Below are 17,189 nucleotides of genomic sequence, written 5' to 3'. Positions count from 1 at the left end.
AGTATACTACTTACATATAAAAATAACTTTAGGGTTCTCCCTAGTATACTACTTACATATAAAAATAACTTTAGGGTTCTCACTAGTATTACTTACATATAAAAATAACTTTAGGGTTCTCCCTAGTATTACTTACATATAAAAATAACTTTAGGGTTCTCCCTAGTATACTACTTACATATAAAAATAACTTTAGGGTTCTCCCTAGTATACTACTTACATATAAAAATAACTTTAGGGTTCTCCCTAGTACACTACTTACATATAAAAATAACTTTAGGGTTCTCCCTAGTATACTACTTACATATAACTTTAGGGTTCTCCCTAGTACACTACTTACATATAAAAATAACTTTAGGGTTCTCCCTAGTACACTACTTACATATAAAAATAACTTTAGGGTTCTCCCTAGTATACTACTTACATATAAAAATAACTTTAGGGTTCTCCCTAGTACACTACTACTATAAAAATACTTTATATAATATAAAAATAACTTTAGGGTTCTCCCTAGTACACTACTTACATATAAAAATAACTTTAGGGTTCTCCCTAGTACACTACTTACATATAAAAATAACTTTAGGGTTCTCCCTAGTACACTACTTACATATAAAAACAACTTTAGGGTTCTCCCTAGTACACTACTTACATATAAAAATAACTTTAGGGTTCTCCCTAGTATACTACTTACATATAAAAATAACTTTAGGGTTCTCCCTAGTACACTACTTACATATAAAAATAACTTTAGGGTTCTCCCTAGTACACTACTTACATATAAAAATAACTTTAGGGTTCTCCCTAGTACACTACTTACATATAAAAATAACTTTAGGGTTCACCCTAGTACACTACTTACATATAACTTTAGGGTTCTCCCTAGTACACTACTTACATATAAAAATAACTTTAGGGTTCTCCCTAGTACACTACTTACATATAAAAATAACTTTAGGGTTCTCCCTAGTACACTACTTACATATAAAAATAACTTTAGGGTTCTCCCTAGTACACTACTTACATATAAAAATAACTTTAGGGTTCTCCCTAGTACACTACTTACATATAAAAATAACTTTAGGGTTCTCCCTAGTACACTACTTACATATAAAAATAACTTTAGGGTTCTCCCTAGTACACTACTTACATATAAACACAACTTTAGGTTTCTCCCTAGTACACTACTTACATATAAAAATAACTTTAGGGTTCACCCTAGTACACTACTTACATATAACTTTAGGGTTCTCCCTAGTACACTACTTACATATAACTTTAGGGTTCTCCCTAGTACACTACTTACATATAAAAATAACTTTAGGGTTCACCCTAGTACACTACTTACATATAACTTTAGGGTTCTCCCTAGTACACTACTTACATATAAAAATAACTTTAGGGTTCTCCCTAGTACACTACTTACATATAACTTTAGGGTTCTCCCTAGTACACTACTTACATATAAAAATAACTTTAGGGTTCTCCCTAGTACACTACTTACATATAAAAATAACTTTAGGGTTCTCCCTAGTACACTACTTACATATAACTTTAGGGTTCTCCCTAGTACACTACATATACATATAACTTTAGGGTTCTCCCTAGTACACTACTTACATATAACTTTAGGGTTCTCCCTAGTAACTACTTACATATAAAAATAACTTTAGGGTTCTCCCTAGTACACTACTTACATATAACTTTAGGGTTCTCCCTAGTACACTACTTACATATAAAAATAACTTTAGGGTTCTCCCTAGTACACTACTTACATATAACTTTAGGGTTCTCCCTAGTACACTACTTACATATAAAAATAACTTTAGGGTTCTCCCTAGTACACTACTTACATATAACTTTAGGGTTCTCCCTAGTACACTACTTACATATAAAAATAACTTTAGGGTTCTCCCTAGTATACTACTTACATATAACTTTAGGGTTCTCCTTAGTACACTACTTACTTATAAAAACAACTTTAGGGTTCTCCCTAGTATACTACTTACATATGAAAATAACTTTAGGGTTCTCCCTAGTACACTACTTACATATAACTTTAGGGTTCTCCCTAGTACACTACTTACATATAAAAATAACTTTAGGGTTATCCTTGGGCTCTATCTCACCATGATCAGGCAATTGTGATGTCAGACCTGGGTAAATTGATATAATGTATTCACAACCTGATATGTTAATAGTTCTATACTTCTTTGTACACTTTATTTACATGCATATGTATCAAAAAGTGAAAAAAATATGCCACTCCTACAATCTCTCCCTGACTTAAACTGTAGTTTGTTGTAATTATATATGATTATTTATGCTGAATAATTAAATTCAAAAATTGAAACAAAAAAGCAGGCTTAAAAATGTCACATGTTGTTTGAAATTATCTGGTGATACCAGGTATGTTTGGAATGAATATCTAGATCAAATAGATTAATGAAGAAACAGTTTTATTTAAAATAATTCCAAAGTTGACAGCATATGTAAGATTCCCACTTCTAGAGAATTCTCTGTCACCTATCATAGTGCATGACTATAATATCACATTTTTCCTACCCCTAGCTACCTAGCTAATGTCAGCCAGGGTTTTAAAACAAAGGTCTCCCATTTTAATTGACCTTTTCCAAGAATAGCTGGACTGTTTCTCCTCCATTAGCTTGGAATGAAGGTGGGATAATGCGGTTCCCTTGTATCACTGTATACTGTGAATAGAAAACAAACACAAATCTGGATATATAAAGATCTGTGGGTTATATATTGTGTGATTGTCAGATTGAATAATTGCAATGATATCAATGAACATGTGCCGATTAGAGATTCATGGTTATTTTGTCTGTGTTTTTACAGAAGATAATTAAGGTTATTGTGCCTCCATGTGTTTACAGTACCACCAATCAATCACCAGATAAATTAGGGATAGAACAACTTGTGGGGTTATTGATACCATAGAAATGATGTTAATTACTTTAATCTTTGAGGCTCAAAAGTGCAAAAATAAGCAAGACAAATGATTTTTGAGATGAAGTAAAAAAAATACAGATATCATTACAATTTCATTTTTCAATAATTTGTTCTTGCAAAATAATTCGATTTGAATTGGCTGAGACATTTCTATCTGAAGCAGGCGTCAGTGATTTAAAGGATAAAATTACATAAAAGGCAAGGGTTCATAGAGGTTTACAAAATGATTAACTGCAGGATGGTGAAGTTGACAGCATAACTGCTATAGATGACAGCTAAGGATGACAGAGGTTTACATCAATGGTTGTAAGAGGTTTACATCAATGGTTGTCAGAGGTTTACAACAATGGTTGTCAGAGGTTTACATCAATGGTTGTAAGAGGTTTACATCAATGGTTGTCAGAGGTTTACATCAATGGTTGTAAGAGGTTTACATCAATGGTTGTAAGAGGTTTACAACAATGGTTGTCAGAGGTTTACAACAATGGTTGTCAGAGGTTTACAACAATGGTTGTCAGGGGTTTACATCAATGGTTGTCAGAGGTTTACATCAATGGTTGTAAGAGGTTTACATCAATGGTTGTAAGAGGTTTACATCAATGGTTGTCAGGGGTTTACATCAATGGTTGTAAGAGGTTTACATCAATGGTTGTCCAAGGTTTACATCAATGGTTGTAAGAGGTTTACATCAATGGTTGTCCAAGGTTTACATCAATGGTTGTCCAAGGTTTACATCAATGGTTGTAAGAGGTTTACATCAATGGTTGACATGAAGTTACATCAATGGTTGTCAGAGGTTTACAACAATGGTTGACATGAAGTTACATCAATGGTTGACAGTGATAACAGTAATGGTTGACAGAAGATTACTGATATGATATTACATTTTACCCTTAGTGGGATAACAAATTTCACAAGTAAAACTTTAGCACTAGAAATTTGCTTTATCAGTTAAGTTATATAACTTTAGGTAGTATGCTGTTAATTTGATCTGTCAGAATGCTGCTGTAGATTTATAGACTGAACTGTTTTAGAAGTCTTTATTGCCTCCAACTGAGCTCCTACCTCCATTATCACCATTTAGTACACCTCTAGATTATGTGTTGTTAAGGCTTGCTCCTAAATTATCTACCAAACATTTATTTACTGCCTGCCTTCTTCTCATGTATGATGCTGGCGCTGATTTAGTCCTAGTAGATCAATACTATCATATTATCGGCTGGTCAGTTAAGACTGGTCAGTGGGTCTGAGATGACAGTCGGTCATTATGAAGGACTCCCCATATTAGAGTGGTGACTTGCTAGACTAACGTTGTGACTTGCTGAGCGTGGGAGTAATCAACTGTGCACTGTGTAATAACTGGAACAGCTGTGTAATGCCACCCGTGATTTCCTCATCAATACAGAACACTAGTGCTGCCTTTGTCCTTCTGTCCCTTGTCATATACTCCAAGCTTGAAATGCTGTTTTCCCCTGAATTGATACCAATAAAGTAAACTGGTTGAAATGTCCCTTAATTTGAATTGACTAAGATGAATGATAACGCCAGACATTGATCAGTGTGTATGAAGTAAGAGCAGTTCTGCCATCGATTCGCTCCACACAGGCTACAACTGCTGGCGAACACACAGCACCCGAGCTAACGCACAGCCATCGCTAGGATACCATTTAAAGTGTTGAAAAATCCTACTTCTTTCTGTATGGAACTTTATCTCTGGTAGGATATACATCATTTCTTTAATTGAAAAAGAATATGTGTGGATGACTGAATTACTGACAGGAAGTTGTGTTGAAATATGGATTAAGTTATTCAGCTGTCATTCTGTGTTTGTGTTATTTTAATTTTACTAATGTAGTATTTGATTGGAAGAGAACTGAGTTGGATTAATATTCAATTTTGGATATAAAACTTGAATATGTGTTAATTTCCGGTCATTTCACTGTATACTGTGATGGAAATTTTAAATAAATTCTCTCTCTAGTTCCAACTTATCCTCTTTGGGGACCTGATGTGAGTGAAACTGACCACGTCCATCTCTGTTAATCCATCTGATATGACAATTGGACCCATTCAAAGGATTTCACAATTTATAATTAGTTGACAGATGCCTGTATTAAAGTGACTTAAATAATTAAGTTAATAATTAAGATGGAATACTTTACATGATGATGCCAATTTGGATATTATTTCATAGATGATGTACTCTATAATATACAAAATAAATAGCTGGTGTAAATAATGTCAAGGGATGATGTATCTGAAGAAGTGGTACATATTCAGTGTACTATTTCATGGGATGATATACTTTAAGGAGTTGTACTTATTCAGTGTAGTATTTCATGAAATTATGTACTTTAAGGAGTGGTACATATTCAATGCATTATTGCATGGATTGATATACTTTAAGGAGTGTTACATCTTCAGTGCATTGTTTTTTATGGGATGATGTACTTTTAAAGGTATTATATTTTTAGGCACTAGACTTGACATATATCATTTTATTGGATGGTGTACTTTAAGGGTCAGGACCAAGTGTATATCCATTTTCCAGGAGTAGTTTCATGTGTATCCGTTATGTAAGGTATGAGTCAGGTGATACACCCAACTATTCAATGGTATTTCCTCTGTGTTGATTTGAAATTGTTTCTCATTTTTGTAGAAGAATTAATCAGAATAATCTATCTATACAGATCTTGCTGGAATTAGAGTAAATATGAAACAGATGGATAAAGACTATTACAGGAACTATAACAATGTATAGTTCAGATGGGGTACTACTATCAAGTTATTCTGATTGGTTTGACCTTTCAGATATGTCGTCATCCCTCTGCAATCAAGATTCACTGTACAATGGGATCATATTACATTTTATCACATCGTGATTTAAATAAGATAAACAGTATTGTTCCAAAATTAATTAAGATTTCTGGCTATTTTAGGGATGTTTGTTAATGTGATCTATTCCTCTAGGAAACAAACACTTTCATCAGCTGATTGTTTTTTAAGTATTATCACCTTATAACATAGAAACACTAATATGATTTTGTAATGTCACACTTGATTGGCCAATGTAGCTTTGTAAGAAGTTATGAATGAAAAGAGTCCTGGTGCAAATGTCAAAAATATTCCAATCTAGCTGTGATAAAATTACTTAGATTAAATTTGATTATGTTTCATGTTATTGATCCAGTGTACTCATGCTTGTGTTAAGGCTCAAGAACATCGAAAATTATTCAAATTTAATCCTTCAATGAAAGGAGGATTTCACCATACAGGTATTACAACTTCCTTTCTTACACATCGAATTACATTTATCTGATCATCACATATTGGCTGATAAATGGTGATTGTCCACAACCTATAGGGAAAGACAATGGTCTTGTATATATAGCAGAGACCTTTTGTAAGGATCGTGACCAATAACCTAGGTGTTTTATACTCTCACAACTCAATATAGTTTTGACGTACAGCAAATCATTTGGATAGACATGAGTACAAGGTGCTCGTTTATTGAAACATAGGTGTGATGTCTGACGAAGCTTAGGTGTTGGTGGCACCAGAGTTTGATTAGGTGGTGTGAGATGACCAGAAAAGACACAAAAGGGTGTAGAGGGTAGGGATTTGGGGTATTGATGTACACTTCTGTGGTTTCTAATCTCTTGTTTCTCTTTCTTGTCATCATCTAGGTCCTCCTTGCCAGTGCATCCAAGGTTACCAAGACAACATTAGGAAGATTGGGAATCTTCACAGTCACGTCATTTCATGCTCTGGTGTGTGCCAGGAAGCCACTTGTGGTACCCAATATCTATGGCAAAGGTCACCATAAGGGGGGAATGCTCTCCCCGAGGGGTGATGGCACCTTCAAATACAACATAAAGACGAGTCCATCAAAGAGCGCCAATACTGAGTAAGTAGGAATCTACAAAGTGGGTATAGAGGGTCATCGAAGGAAGACTGGGTCTATAGTAAGTAAGTTTGGCTCTGTGACAAGTACACTTAGTAAGTCTGGCTCTGTGTGACAAGTACACTTATTAAGTCTGGCTCTGAGTAACAAGTACACCTAGTAAGTCTGGCTCTGTGTGACAAGTACACCTAATAAGTCTGGCTCTGAGTAACAAATAAGTCTGGGTCTGAGTAACAAGTAAGTCTGGCTCTGAGTAACAAGTACACCTAGTAAGTCTGGCTCTGAGTAACAAGTACACCTAGTAAGTCTGGGTCTGTGTGACAAGTACACTTAGTAAATCTGGCTCTGTGTGACAAGTATACTTAGTAAGTCTGGCTCTGAGTAACAAGTACACCTAGTAAGTCTGGGTCTGAGTAACAAGTAAGTCTGGCTCTGAGTAAAAAGTACACCTAGTAAGTCTGGGTCTGTGTGACAAGTACACTTAGCAAGTCTGGCTCTGTGTGACAAGTATACTTAGTAAGTCTGGCTCTGAGTAACAAGTACACCTAGTAAGTGTGGGTCTGTGTCTATGGTACTGGACAAATAGGATGCTTGATTGATACTGAAAATGTTCAAGGTCACAGAAGTCAAATATTTTTAAACTTTGACCCTAAAGGATCAACTATGAAATTACTGGAAGACAATCAGCACATTCAGTCTTCCAAAATTTTTTTTTATAAATTCCTTTTTTTTTATATGAGGAACTCAGGATTTTATTTCCATTTATCTAATTGATATTATTTGACCTTATGGATTAATACCTTACATTACCAAGAATAAACTATCATGTATGCTGACACTTGTAGACATTTGTAGACAAGAGAGTACAGCATCAATTTGTATCAATTTCTTCTTTTAAATAATTGAAGGTGTCTGATATCACACACCAGTGTGAATCTCACTGAATCCATTTAGATAACAGCTGTTTTCTTTCTCTACAAAAGCACCAGGATTTTTTAAAATCAATACCTTGAGCTTGAAAGTGAAGAAATCTTCAGATTAATCTTAAATGTTTAGGTCTCATGGGAGGGACAAGATCATGCAACCTGCATTTAAGTCTTTCTATTGAATAGAAGTGTCAATAGACAAACAGCATGTATACATATTACATAGATACATATAACATTTCTGTGGTACTTAGATACATATTACATTTCTGTGGTACTTAGATACATATTACATTTCTGTGGTACTTAGACACATATTACATTTCTGTGATACTTAGACACATATTACATTTCTGTGGTATACATATTACATTTCTGTGGTACTTAGATACATATTACATTTCTGTGGTACTTAGATACATATAACATTTCTGTGGTATACATATTACATTTCTGTGGTACTTAGACACATATTACATTTCTGTGTTACTTAGATACATATTACATTTCTGTGGTACTTGATACATATTACATTTCTGTGGTAGTTAGACACATATTACATTTCTGTGGTACTTAGATACATATTACATTTCTGTGGTACTTAGATACATATTACACATCTGTGGTACTTAGACACATATAACATTTCTGTGGTATACATATTACATTTCTGTGGTACTTAGATACATATTACATTTCTGTGGTACTTAGATACATATTACACATCTGTGGTACTTAGACACATATAACATTTCTGTGGTATACATATTACATTTCTGTGTTACTTAGATACATATTACATTTCTGTGGTACTTGATACATATTACACATCTGTGGTACTTAGACACATATTACATTTCTGTGGTATACATATTACATTTCTGTGGTACTTAGACACATATTACATTTCTGTGGTACTTAGATACATATTACATTTCTGTGGTATACATATTACATTTCTGTGGTAGTTAGACACATATTACATTTCTGTGGTACTAGATATATATTACATTTCTGTGGTATACATATTACATTTCTGTGGTACTTAGATACATATTACATTTCTGTGGTACTTAGATACATATTACATTACTGTTGTATACATATTACATTTCTGTGGTACTTAGATACATATTACATTTCTGTGGTACTTAGATACATATTACATTTCTGTGGTACTTAGATACATATTACATTACTGTTGTATACATATTACATTTCTGTGGTACTTAGATACATATAACATTTCTGTGGTATACATATTACATTTCTGTGGTACTTAGATACATATTACATTTCTGTGGTACATAGATACATATTACATTTCTGTGGTATACATATTACATTTCTGTGGTATACATATTACATTTCTGTGGTATACATATTACATTTCTGTGGTATACTATTACAAATCTCTCTGTGAGTGTATTGTAAATGTTCTGCTGTATTGTTAATCATTTCTATGTTTTCTTTGGATGTAAGCTCATTCATCCTCATCAGAAGTTTCCTAGTTATTATAATAATACAATGTACCAGGAATTTCTGTTGAGTAAAATATTGATGAAGACAGTTTGACAGAAAGAAGGATTAAGATACATAACCCAGTAAAAAGGAGTGTCAGATTATGAAATTTGGTACATTCTCATCAATTTTGCTGGAACAGAAGTGAGAAAGGTCTCATTTTAATCATAAAGCAATATAGGAAACAATATCTGGTTCCTGTCACAATGGTGGTACCCACCTACATTTTGACTTAAACACGGATCATACAAAATGACATTCTACCAAATAGAGAACATGTAAATGTTTTGTATGACTGGTTTTCTTCCTTGTTTAGTGTCCAGGAAACAGTCCTGGTAGGTTGTATGGGTTACTTCCCCTTTGTTTGGTGTACAGGAAACAGTCCTGGTAGGTGAGAATCTGAAACATGTTTTTTAGTGGTGTAACTAACAGTATAACAAACCTGTTATATTTCAGTGGTGTTTACAAGGCCACAGACTTCGATGAAGTAGTAGCTGACCTCTACAAGGACATACCTGATGGCATCTCCGACAAGTCAGAAGAAAGTGCCATAATGGAAACACTGTCTCGTATAGCTTTACCAAATAACCAGGTATGTCATGCTGTTATAATTATCTAGCTAATCCTACTTCTTCAATATAACGTGGTGTGTTTCTTGTATCTTGGATGATATTACATGTGTATGTTAGCAGCTCTCATGTAATAACTGTCTTTGCTAGATCAGCCATAATGTCAGGTAATCTTTTTTAAAGTAAACATTCTTTTCAGTTTCAAAATTTTCAGTTGAAAGACCTTGTGGGAAAAAGTTACAAATACATAGTGACAAGGTCAAAGACATCTTACAAAATATAGCTTTAAGTGTCTTTCCAATAGAAGAAAATGCTAAATTTTAATGTTTATAAACGCCCATTAGGACCTCCGTTTTATCGCCCTATTACTAAGAGATAGTAGATAAATTGACACTGAGGTGTGGGTATTTCACCTTGTCAATGTAACTGTCTGATCTTCAGCTTTTATATCACATAGAAGAAGATGCAGTTTCATCTCAGTATCTTTTTCTATACTGTATCATTTCTTCTCCATTAAACGTACTTCAGTTGTACGTAGTTTATTGCCTTGTGGCTGAAAAAGCTTTCCATCACTTTATATTCTAATGGGTATCAACACATCATATTCACAACACGATTAGAGTTCTTGAGAATAAATTCTCATACCTAGGTTACGTTGTACTGTCATCAGTAGGGCATATGATTTATCAGCTAGATATACTAATGGGAAAAGAAACTTTATTTTAGCTGTTTAAGTTATGAATTCATTTGCAAAATGTCTCCTGCACCATGTTAAGCATTCACCTCTGTTGACGCAAAACTGGACTGATGCCGGGACTTTACAAGTGGATGTTAGCCTCTTGCAATTATTTTCATACACATCTGGAACTTTTTGTTCTCTAGGTTATGATGTCACATGCAAACATCCTGTTCATGGACAGAATCATACCATGCTCATTTACTGAACACATTTGCTGAAAACGCCTCCACAACACTGGTATCATATTTAGGTGCCCCAGAAATGGTCATGCTACAATATTCTGAGATATTCTTTTCTAAGCCAATATTATGTAAGATTCATTTTCACCCATAAATCCCATGCTTCTGTCAAAATTCTCTCTGCAAAAAAAATTCTGAAGCATTGCGGTACATAGAATACTAATCAATAACTTCAAGGTTTTCACTGTTTACTTTTTACCTGGAGAGTGTGGCTGAGATTTAAAACTCGATAAAAGCTCGAACTGACCATTGAAGTATAACAATTCAAGTAAATCTAAAGTTTGAACAGTTCAACAAGCATTTGGTGCTTCAAATATTCTGATTCTTTTTTCTTCAATAAGTATACATGTGATGCTTGTCTACAGTATGGTCAGGTGGATGGATTGTATGTATTGGTACCTGTGTATGGTTAGGTGGATGGTTTGTATGTATTGGTACCTGTATATGGTCAGGTGGATGGTTTGTATGTATTGGTACCTGTGTATGGTTAGGTGGATGGTTTGTATGTATTGGTACCTGTGTATGGTCAGGTGGATGGTTTGTATGTATTGGTACCTGTGTATGGTCAGGTGGATGGTTTGTATGTATTGGTACCTGTGTATGGTCAGGTGAATGGTTTGTATTATTGGTACCTGTGTATGGTCAGGTGGATGGTTTGTATGTATTGGTACCTGTGTATGGTCAGGTGAATGGATTGTATGTATTGGTACCTGTATATGGTCAGGTGAATGGTTTGTATTATTGGTACCTGTATATGGTCAGGTGAATGGTTTGTATGTATTGGTACCTGTGTATGGTCAGGTGGATGGTTTGTATGTATTGGTACCTGTGTATGGTCAGGTGGATGGATTGTATGTATTGGTACCTGTGTATGGTTTGGTGGATAGTTTGTATGTGTTGGTACCTGTGTATGGTCAGGTGGATGGTTTGTATGTGTGTGTATAGTCATGTGTATATCCGTGATTAGACATAAGTGTGGGGTGATCTGCCTGACCGTCCACTCGTTTCTTGGCCAACAAGAGTTATTGATATATCAAGTTATTATGAATTATACATTATATTGTGAAACCATTTTTGTTTATAAGTTCAAGATAAGTTTCCATACATTTATCAGTGAATGTTGTTACCCTCATTTTATCTAAAGTATTGACCATCTAAAGTAACAAAATTATCTGACATGTCCGTACATCTTCAAATTTAGTCAGTGAATTATAATTATCAGTGACTTGAATCACAGGTAAAATCTCATTTATGACCTGAAGGTATGTAGTAATTACCTAAACAGGCCAATAGAGCCATTCTACCTGAGTTTTTTTGCTCTTTGTGAGTAATGGTAGACCTTCCAGACGCTGGACTGTTATTAATGTGCATGCAGTCAAACAGTCATGATGGACAAACCGTCATTGGACTCTCACAATTACAGTCATTTCCAAGCCACAAACAGAAATAACTTCACACAGCACCTACAATGGTGTAATTACAGCAGAGTTTCTTTCATTTTCCTGATTTTGTGATAATGATGGATGGTGTGACGCTTGAGTGATTTTGTGTCGGTTAGTGTAGTTTTCTCAGGGCGGAGGTTTACCTGTCCAGCGATATACGTTTGTATTGCTGTCTGAGGGCCAGGTTCTGTCATGATAGACATAACAACATCATGACCCGTTAGAAGTTTACTCACTTGGTGTGTTTGTCGCTCTAGATTGGAGATTTATATATCACAGAGGTAAGAATGTGTTTTTAGGATGGTAATTACATTTTGACAAATTATTCTGTGAAATAATTAATGTGTCTGTATTTATTTACGGTTTTACATATGATTTCTATACTATTACTGATAGATCATCGTAACCACCTACTGCCTCCTATCCTGGTGGGATACTCCTATTTCTTCACTATATATTGCTTTTTGTGTGCTGTACAAAGATGTTGTACTTGCAGGTTATGCTCCAGTATTTTACACTTATTTTTGGGGTCAATACATACTTTTGTGAAAAATTTTCCTCTTTATCAATAATATGGTTTAGGTAAGAAGCATCCTTTTAATCATCGCAGTGGGGATACAAAAAATAAAATTCATTCAATTCTTGATAATTCCTGAAGCATTTGTGAAGGATTTTGAACCACATTTAGAAAATTTAATTATGTTTGGTCTGCACTTGAAAGAAATTATTTTGGCTACAAAATGAAAGGTAGTGATTGGTGACAGTATTTGAATATTTCAGTCCTATCTCACATACAAATTGTAGATGATAGGGCAAGTCCTATATTGTATACAAATTGTAGATAATAGGGCAAGTCCTATATTGTATACAAATTGTAGATGAGAGTGGCTAGTAAAATATTGTATACAAATTGTAGATGATAGGGCGTCCTATATTGTATACAAATTGTAGGTGAGAGAGGCTAGTCCTATCTCACATACGAATTGTAGATGATAGGGCAAGTCCTATATTGTATACAAATTGTAGATGAGAGTGGCTAGTAAAATATTGTATACAAATTGTAGATGATAGGGCAAGTCCTATATTGTATACAAATTGTAGGTGAGAGAGGCTAGTCCTATCTCACATAAGAATTGTAGATGATAGAGGCAAGTCCTATATTGTATACAAATTGTAGATGAGAGAGGCTAGTCCTATATTGTATACAAATTGTAGATGATAGGGCAAGTCCTATATTGTATACAAATATTGTATACAAATTGTAGATGATAGGGCAAGTCCTATATTGTATACAAATTGTAGGTGAGAGAGGCTAGTCCTATCTCACATACGAATTGTAGATGATAGAGGCAAGTCCTATATTGTATACAAATTGTAGATGAGAGAGGCTAGTACAGATTTGTATACAAATTGTAGATGACAGTGGCTAATACTGTTTGGTTTACAAATTATAGATGAGTAAGTTCTGCTGTGAACCTCCTATATTTAGATGGCTACAATAAGTTTTCAGCGGACTTGATTTTGATAAATGAAAGTTCAATGGCACAGAGAAAAATCTTCTGATACTTTTTGCTACACATTGGAAAGGTTAAAGGTTAAGATAATGATGTATCCATCAATGACAAATTGTGTAGCTTCAAGGATGTTTCCAGAGTACATGTTGATGGTGTAATGAGTTAATGTGTTGTGTGTTTATCATTTGTTGGCAGGAGTTGGACAACCAAGAACATTCGGTATTGGTTTAGCCTTGAATTAGAATGATATGACCTTGGAGTAGAACTATTTAACTTTGACCTTTAAATAATAAAGCTGTGCTGTTTCGTGGAAAACAAATTTATTTTGGCAGTCCAGTAAACTATTAATCACTATGAAGATAGTTTGGCTTGTTCTCTATATAATAGATAACACTAAAGCGTGATTAATCCACGGAACAGTACAGAAGATTTAACTATACCATGACTGGACTGAATTCCCTGTGTAGAAACCCTGAACTTCCTGGTGCTAACAGAGTTCTGAGCAACAGTGCTTTGTTTTCATGGAGTCAACATTTCCATATAGTCATTTGGGAAGAATTACTTCAAAATTTCATGCTAGTAGTTATCATAAGTGGATGCAGATGTTGCACGTTTCTTGATAAAATTAGTATCATTGTATATGGAAAGCATACCTCCATGAGCTCTAAGCACTGAACAGGACTTAAAACCTTGATCAGCTAAATGATTCCATAATATGTTGACATTCCTTGAATGGAAGTTTTAATCAACTTCTATTTGGTTCAGACAAACCAAAAATCAGTATCTAACATTGCAAATTATAATATTTAAATGAATTTTCCGTGTCAGCATGTGACCGTGTGTGGACATGGCCCAATCCTCTCTCCACCATTTCCTCTATACAGGTTACTTGTGAACAGATTGTTTATGTGGTATGGTTTTTCGTTTCTCTGTGATATGGTTAGTTTTACCATTATGTAATGAGTAAACTGTCCTATTGAACCCCTTGTTTGTGAGGATGATACTTACTACAGTCTAGAGAGGACTGTCCCATGTTGTTTGTGAGAAAGATTTATACCCAATGTGAGAGATGGATTGTTTCAATGCCTCTGTTATTTGTGCAAAATATAAACACTGTCCCAATGTGATGAGTGGATTGGTCCATCACCTCTGTTTGTACAAAATATAAACACTGTCCCAATGTGATGAGTGGATTGGTCCATCGCCTCTGTTGTTTGTGAGAAATGTACGTACGACTACATTGTAATGAGTGGACTGTCATGTTGGCCCTGTTTGTTTATTATACAACCCAAATGTGAAAGTTGGGTTAGTTGTCTCTGCTGTTCTTGTTAAGATGATGTGCATTGTATATATGTACTACACTATTGTGATGAGTGTCCCATTTTCCTTGTTGTATGTAAATTAGATATATTATGTAGAAAGCCCTTGTGATGAGTGCATTGTTCCATCGCTTCTGTCATTTGTAAGAATTGAGTATTTTGATATTGGGGTGGATTTTGAACTTAAATATTGTAAAAGTTGCTCGTATGTAGCCGTAATTTCCTTCACCTGTGATTGTAAGTACATTGTTTGTCCTCAAGCAAAAATATATGGATTTTGATACATTTTAAACATGGCTTTGAACAAAGTTTATTCCTGTCTGTCGGTCTGAATGTTTAAACCTTTATAATACCTGCTATACTTAAACATGCATGTCGTGTGGTCGGAGTGATACATACTCACACCTGTCAAGTAGGCCTGGGTTTACATGTATTAAATGGAGAAGGCCTGAGGTATGTGTAATCTCTTAGTTTATTTGGATATTATAATTTTAAAATACTTTATTCTGAAGACAGCATTATAAACATACAATATATATAAGTATGTACGTACAGTATATAAGTGCCTGTGGAAGTATTTTTGTATCCAGCTAGGTTTGCATTATTTTCTTTTAGCGTTGAATTGATTTATTCAAAATTTCATATTTGTAGAAATATTGAACTCTTCTTACAATTGCAATGTTTGTTTTTATGGGATTATTTTTAAACAAATAGTGATTATGTGATTAGGTACTGAAGATATATCCCATAGAGTATCTCCCTTCATTTTGGAGGAATATTTATTTGATTGAAAACGAGACGATTTTTAAAAAGGCCAAACCTTGTTACAATACTACTTTATTTCCTCTTTCTCTGTTTTCAATTTTAAAAGATATACAACATAAAGTGCATTGCAAATACAACTTTCAGGCCCTTTATGAATTTATATATGCAGGAGTCAATCGGTGCATTTGTTCTGACTGGCAATATTAAATGCACTTACAGGTGTTGCTTTGGTAGACATATTTACTGCTGTGACGTTGTAAAGTAAATCACTTCTCATTATCTGTCATTAGACCTGTAATACAATGTTGTGCGTAAGTGAAAGTACCAACATGACTAAACCTTGACCAGTCCCGATCGGTATGTCCACACTGATCATCACTGACTGGACGTAAAACCGACATAAAAACACCATCTGTGAATGGTTATTGACAACTGTGTATTATCTTTCAGAATATTTTGGTCGGAGTGGACAAGAAAACATCAGTCCAGCACTTGCTAGAGTCGGTGTGCAGCAAGCGACAGCTCAATCCCTCAGATCATTATGTGCGAATAAAAATGCCAAATGCGCCACAAGGAAATTACTATATACCAGATATGCAAGACAACATCAAGAAGCTGGTAAGTTTATTTACAATCATCACCTTGTTTATTTCCTTGACCAGTGGTCAAACAGGTATTGTTTTATGTGTGTTAGTCAGATTAATAGTTGAGGATTGGTGGGCAAATGAACATCACCAGGACCAGGTACAAGGTTTTCCAGTAGGTATGGTACTTTGGAGCTCATGGTTTACACCAGATCTCTTGGTCAGAATCTAATTCAATTAATATACACCATCATCGCCAAGATTTGAATATGTACTGTAATCCACTAAAAGCCTAAATCCCTTATGTATGGCACTAAATTCTGATTTACCATATCCTGAGAAGAACAGGTCAGACTAATCTGTGACAGCCTTGACATCAGATATTACGATCTAAATCAATTCTGTCACAGAGGAAAACCTAGTTCTATGAAAAAAGGACGAGTTACAGAGGGCATACACCTTCACACCCAGGAGTAGATTGTGGTGGGAAATGAATGGGCCCTTTAATCTTCCACTCCAGTCCTTGTAAGTTCCACATAAGGGTCACATGATACAGTTATATAAATTAAGTCTCCCAAGCTGATCAAATTATTCAACTCCAAATTTCATTATCAGTGGAAGGAATCCTTGGAGATAAATGAAATAGGAACATGTTCTTGTAAGCAATTTCCAGAAATTCACTTCCCATTGGAAATTA

The 17,189-nt window shown here is 34.6% G+C and overlaps 1 protein-coding gene across 1 annotated transcript in view; it reads left to right on the top strand.

Annotated features, from left to right (window-relative positions):
• LOC132557024 (protein still life, isoform SIF type 1-like) overlaps positions 1-17,189 on the top strand; it is a 130,166-nt gene that overhangs the window by 91,426 nt on the left and 21,551 nt on the right. Inside the window, exons 13-15 of the mRNA XM_060221487.1 lie at positions 6,657-6,877; positions 9,778-9,913; positions 16,359-16,526. Coding sequence (XP_060077470.1) covers positions 6,657-6,877; positions 9,778-9,913; positions 16,359-16,526 — 525 coding nt within the window. The remainder of the gene's footprint in view (positions 1-6,656; positions 6,878-9,777; positions 9,914-16,358; positions 16,527-17,189) is intronic.

This window comes from Ylistrum balloti, unplaced genomic scaffold (genome assembly GCF_031769215.1).
Source record: "Ylistrum balloti isolate Yb309-2 unplaced genomic scaffold, AGI_CSIRO_Ybal_v1 Utg370614, whole genome shotgun sequence".
Classification (NCBI taxonomy): domain Eukaryota; kingdom Metazoa; phylum Mollusca; class Bivalvia; order Pectinida; family Pectinidae; genus Ylistrum; species Ylistrum balloti.
This window is presented reverse-complemented; position numbering and strand designations above follow the sequence as displayed.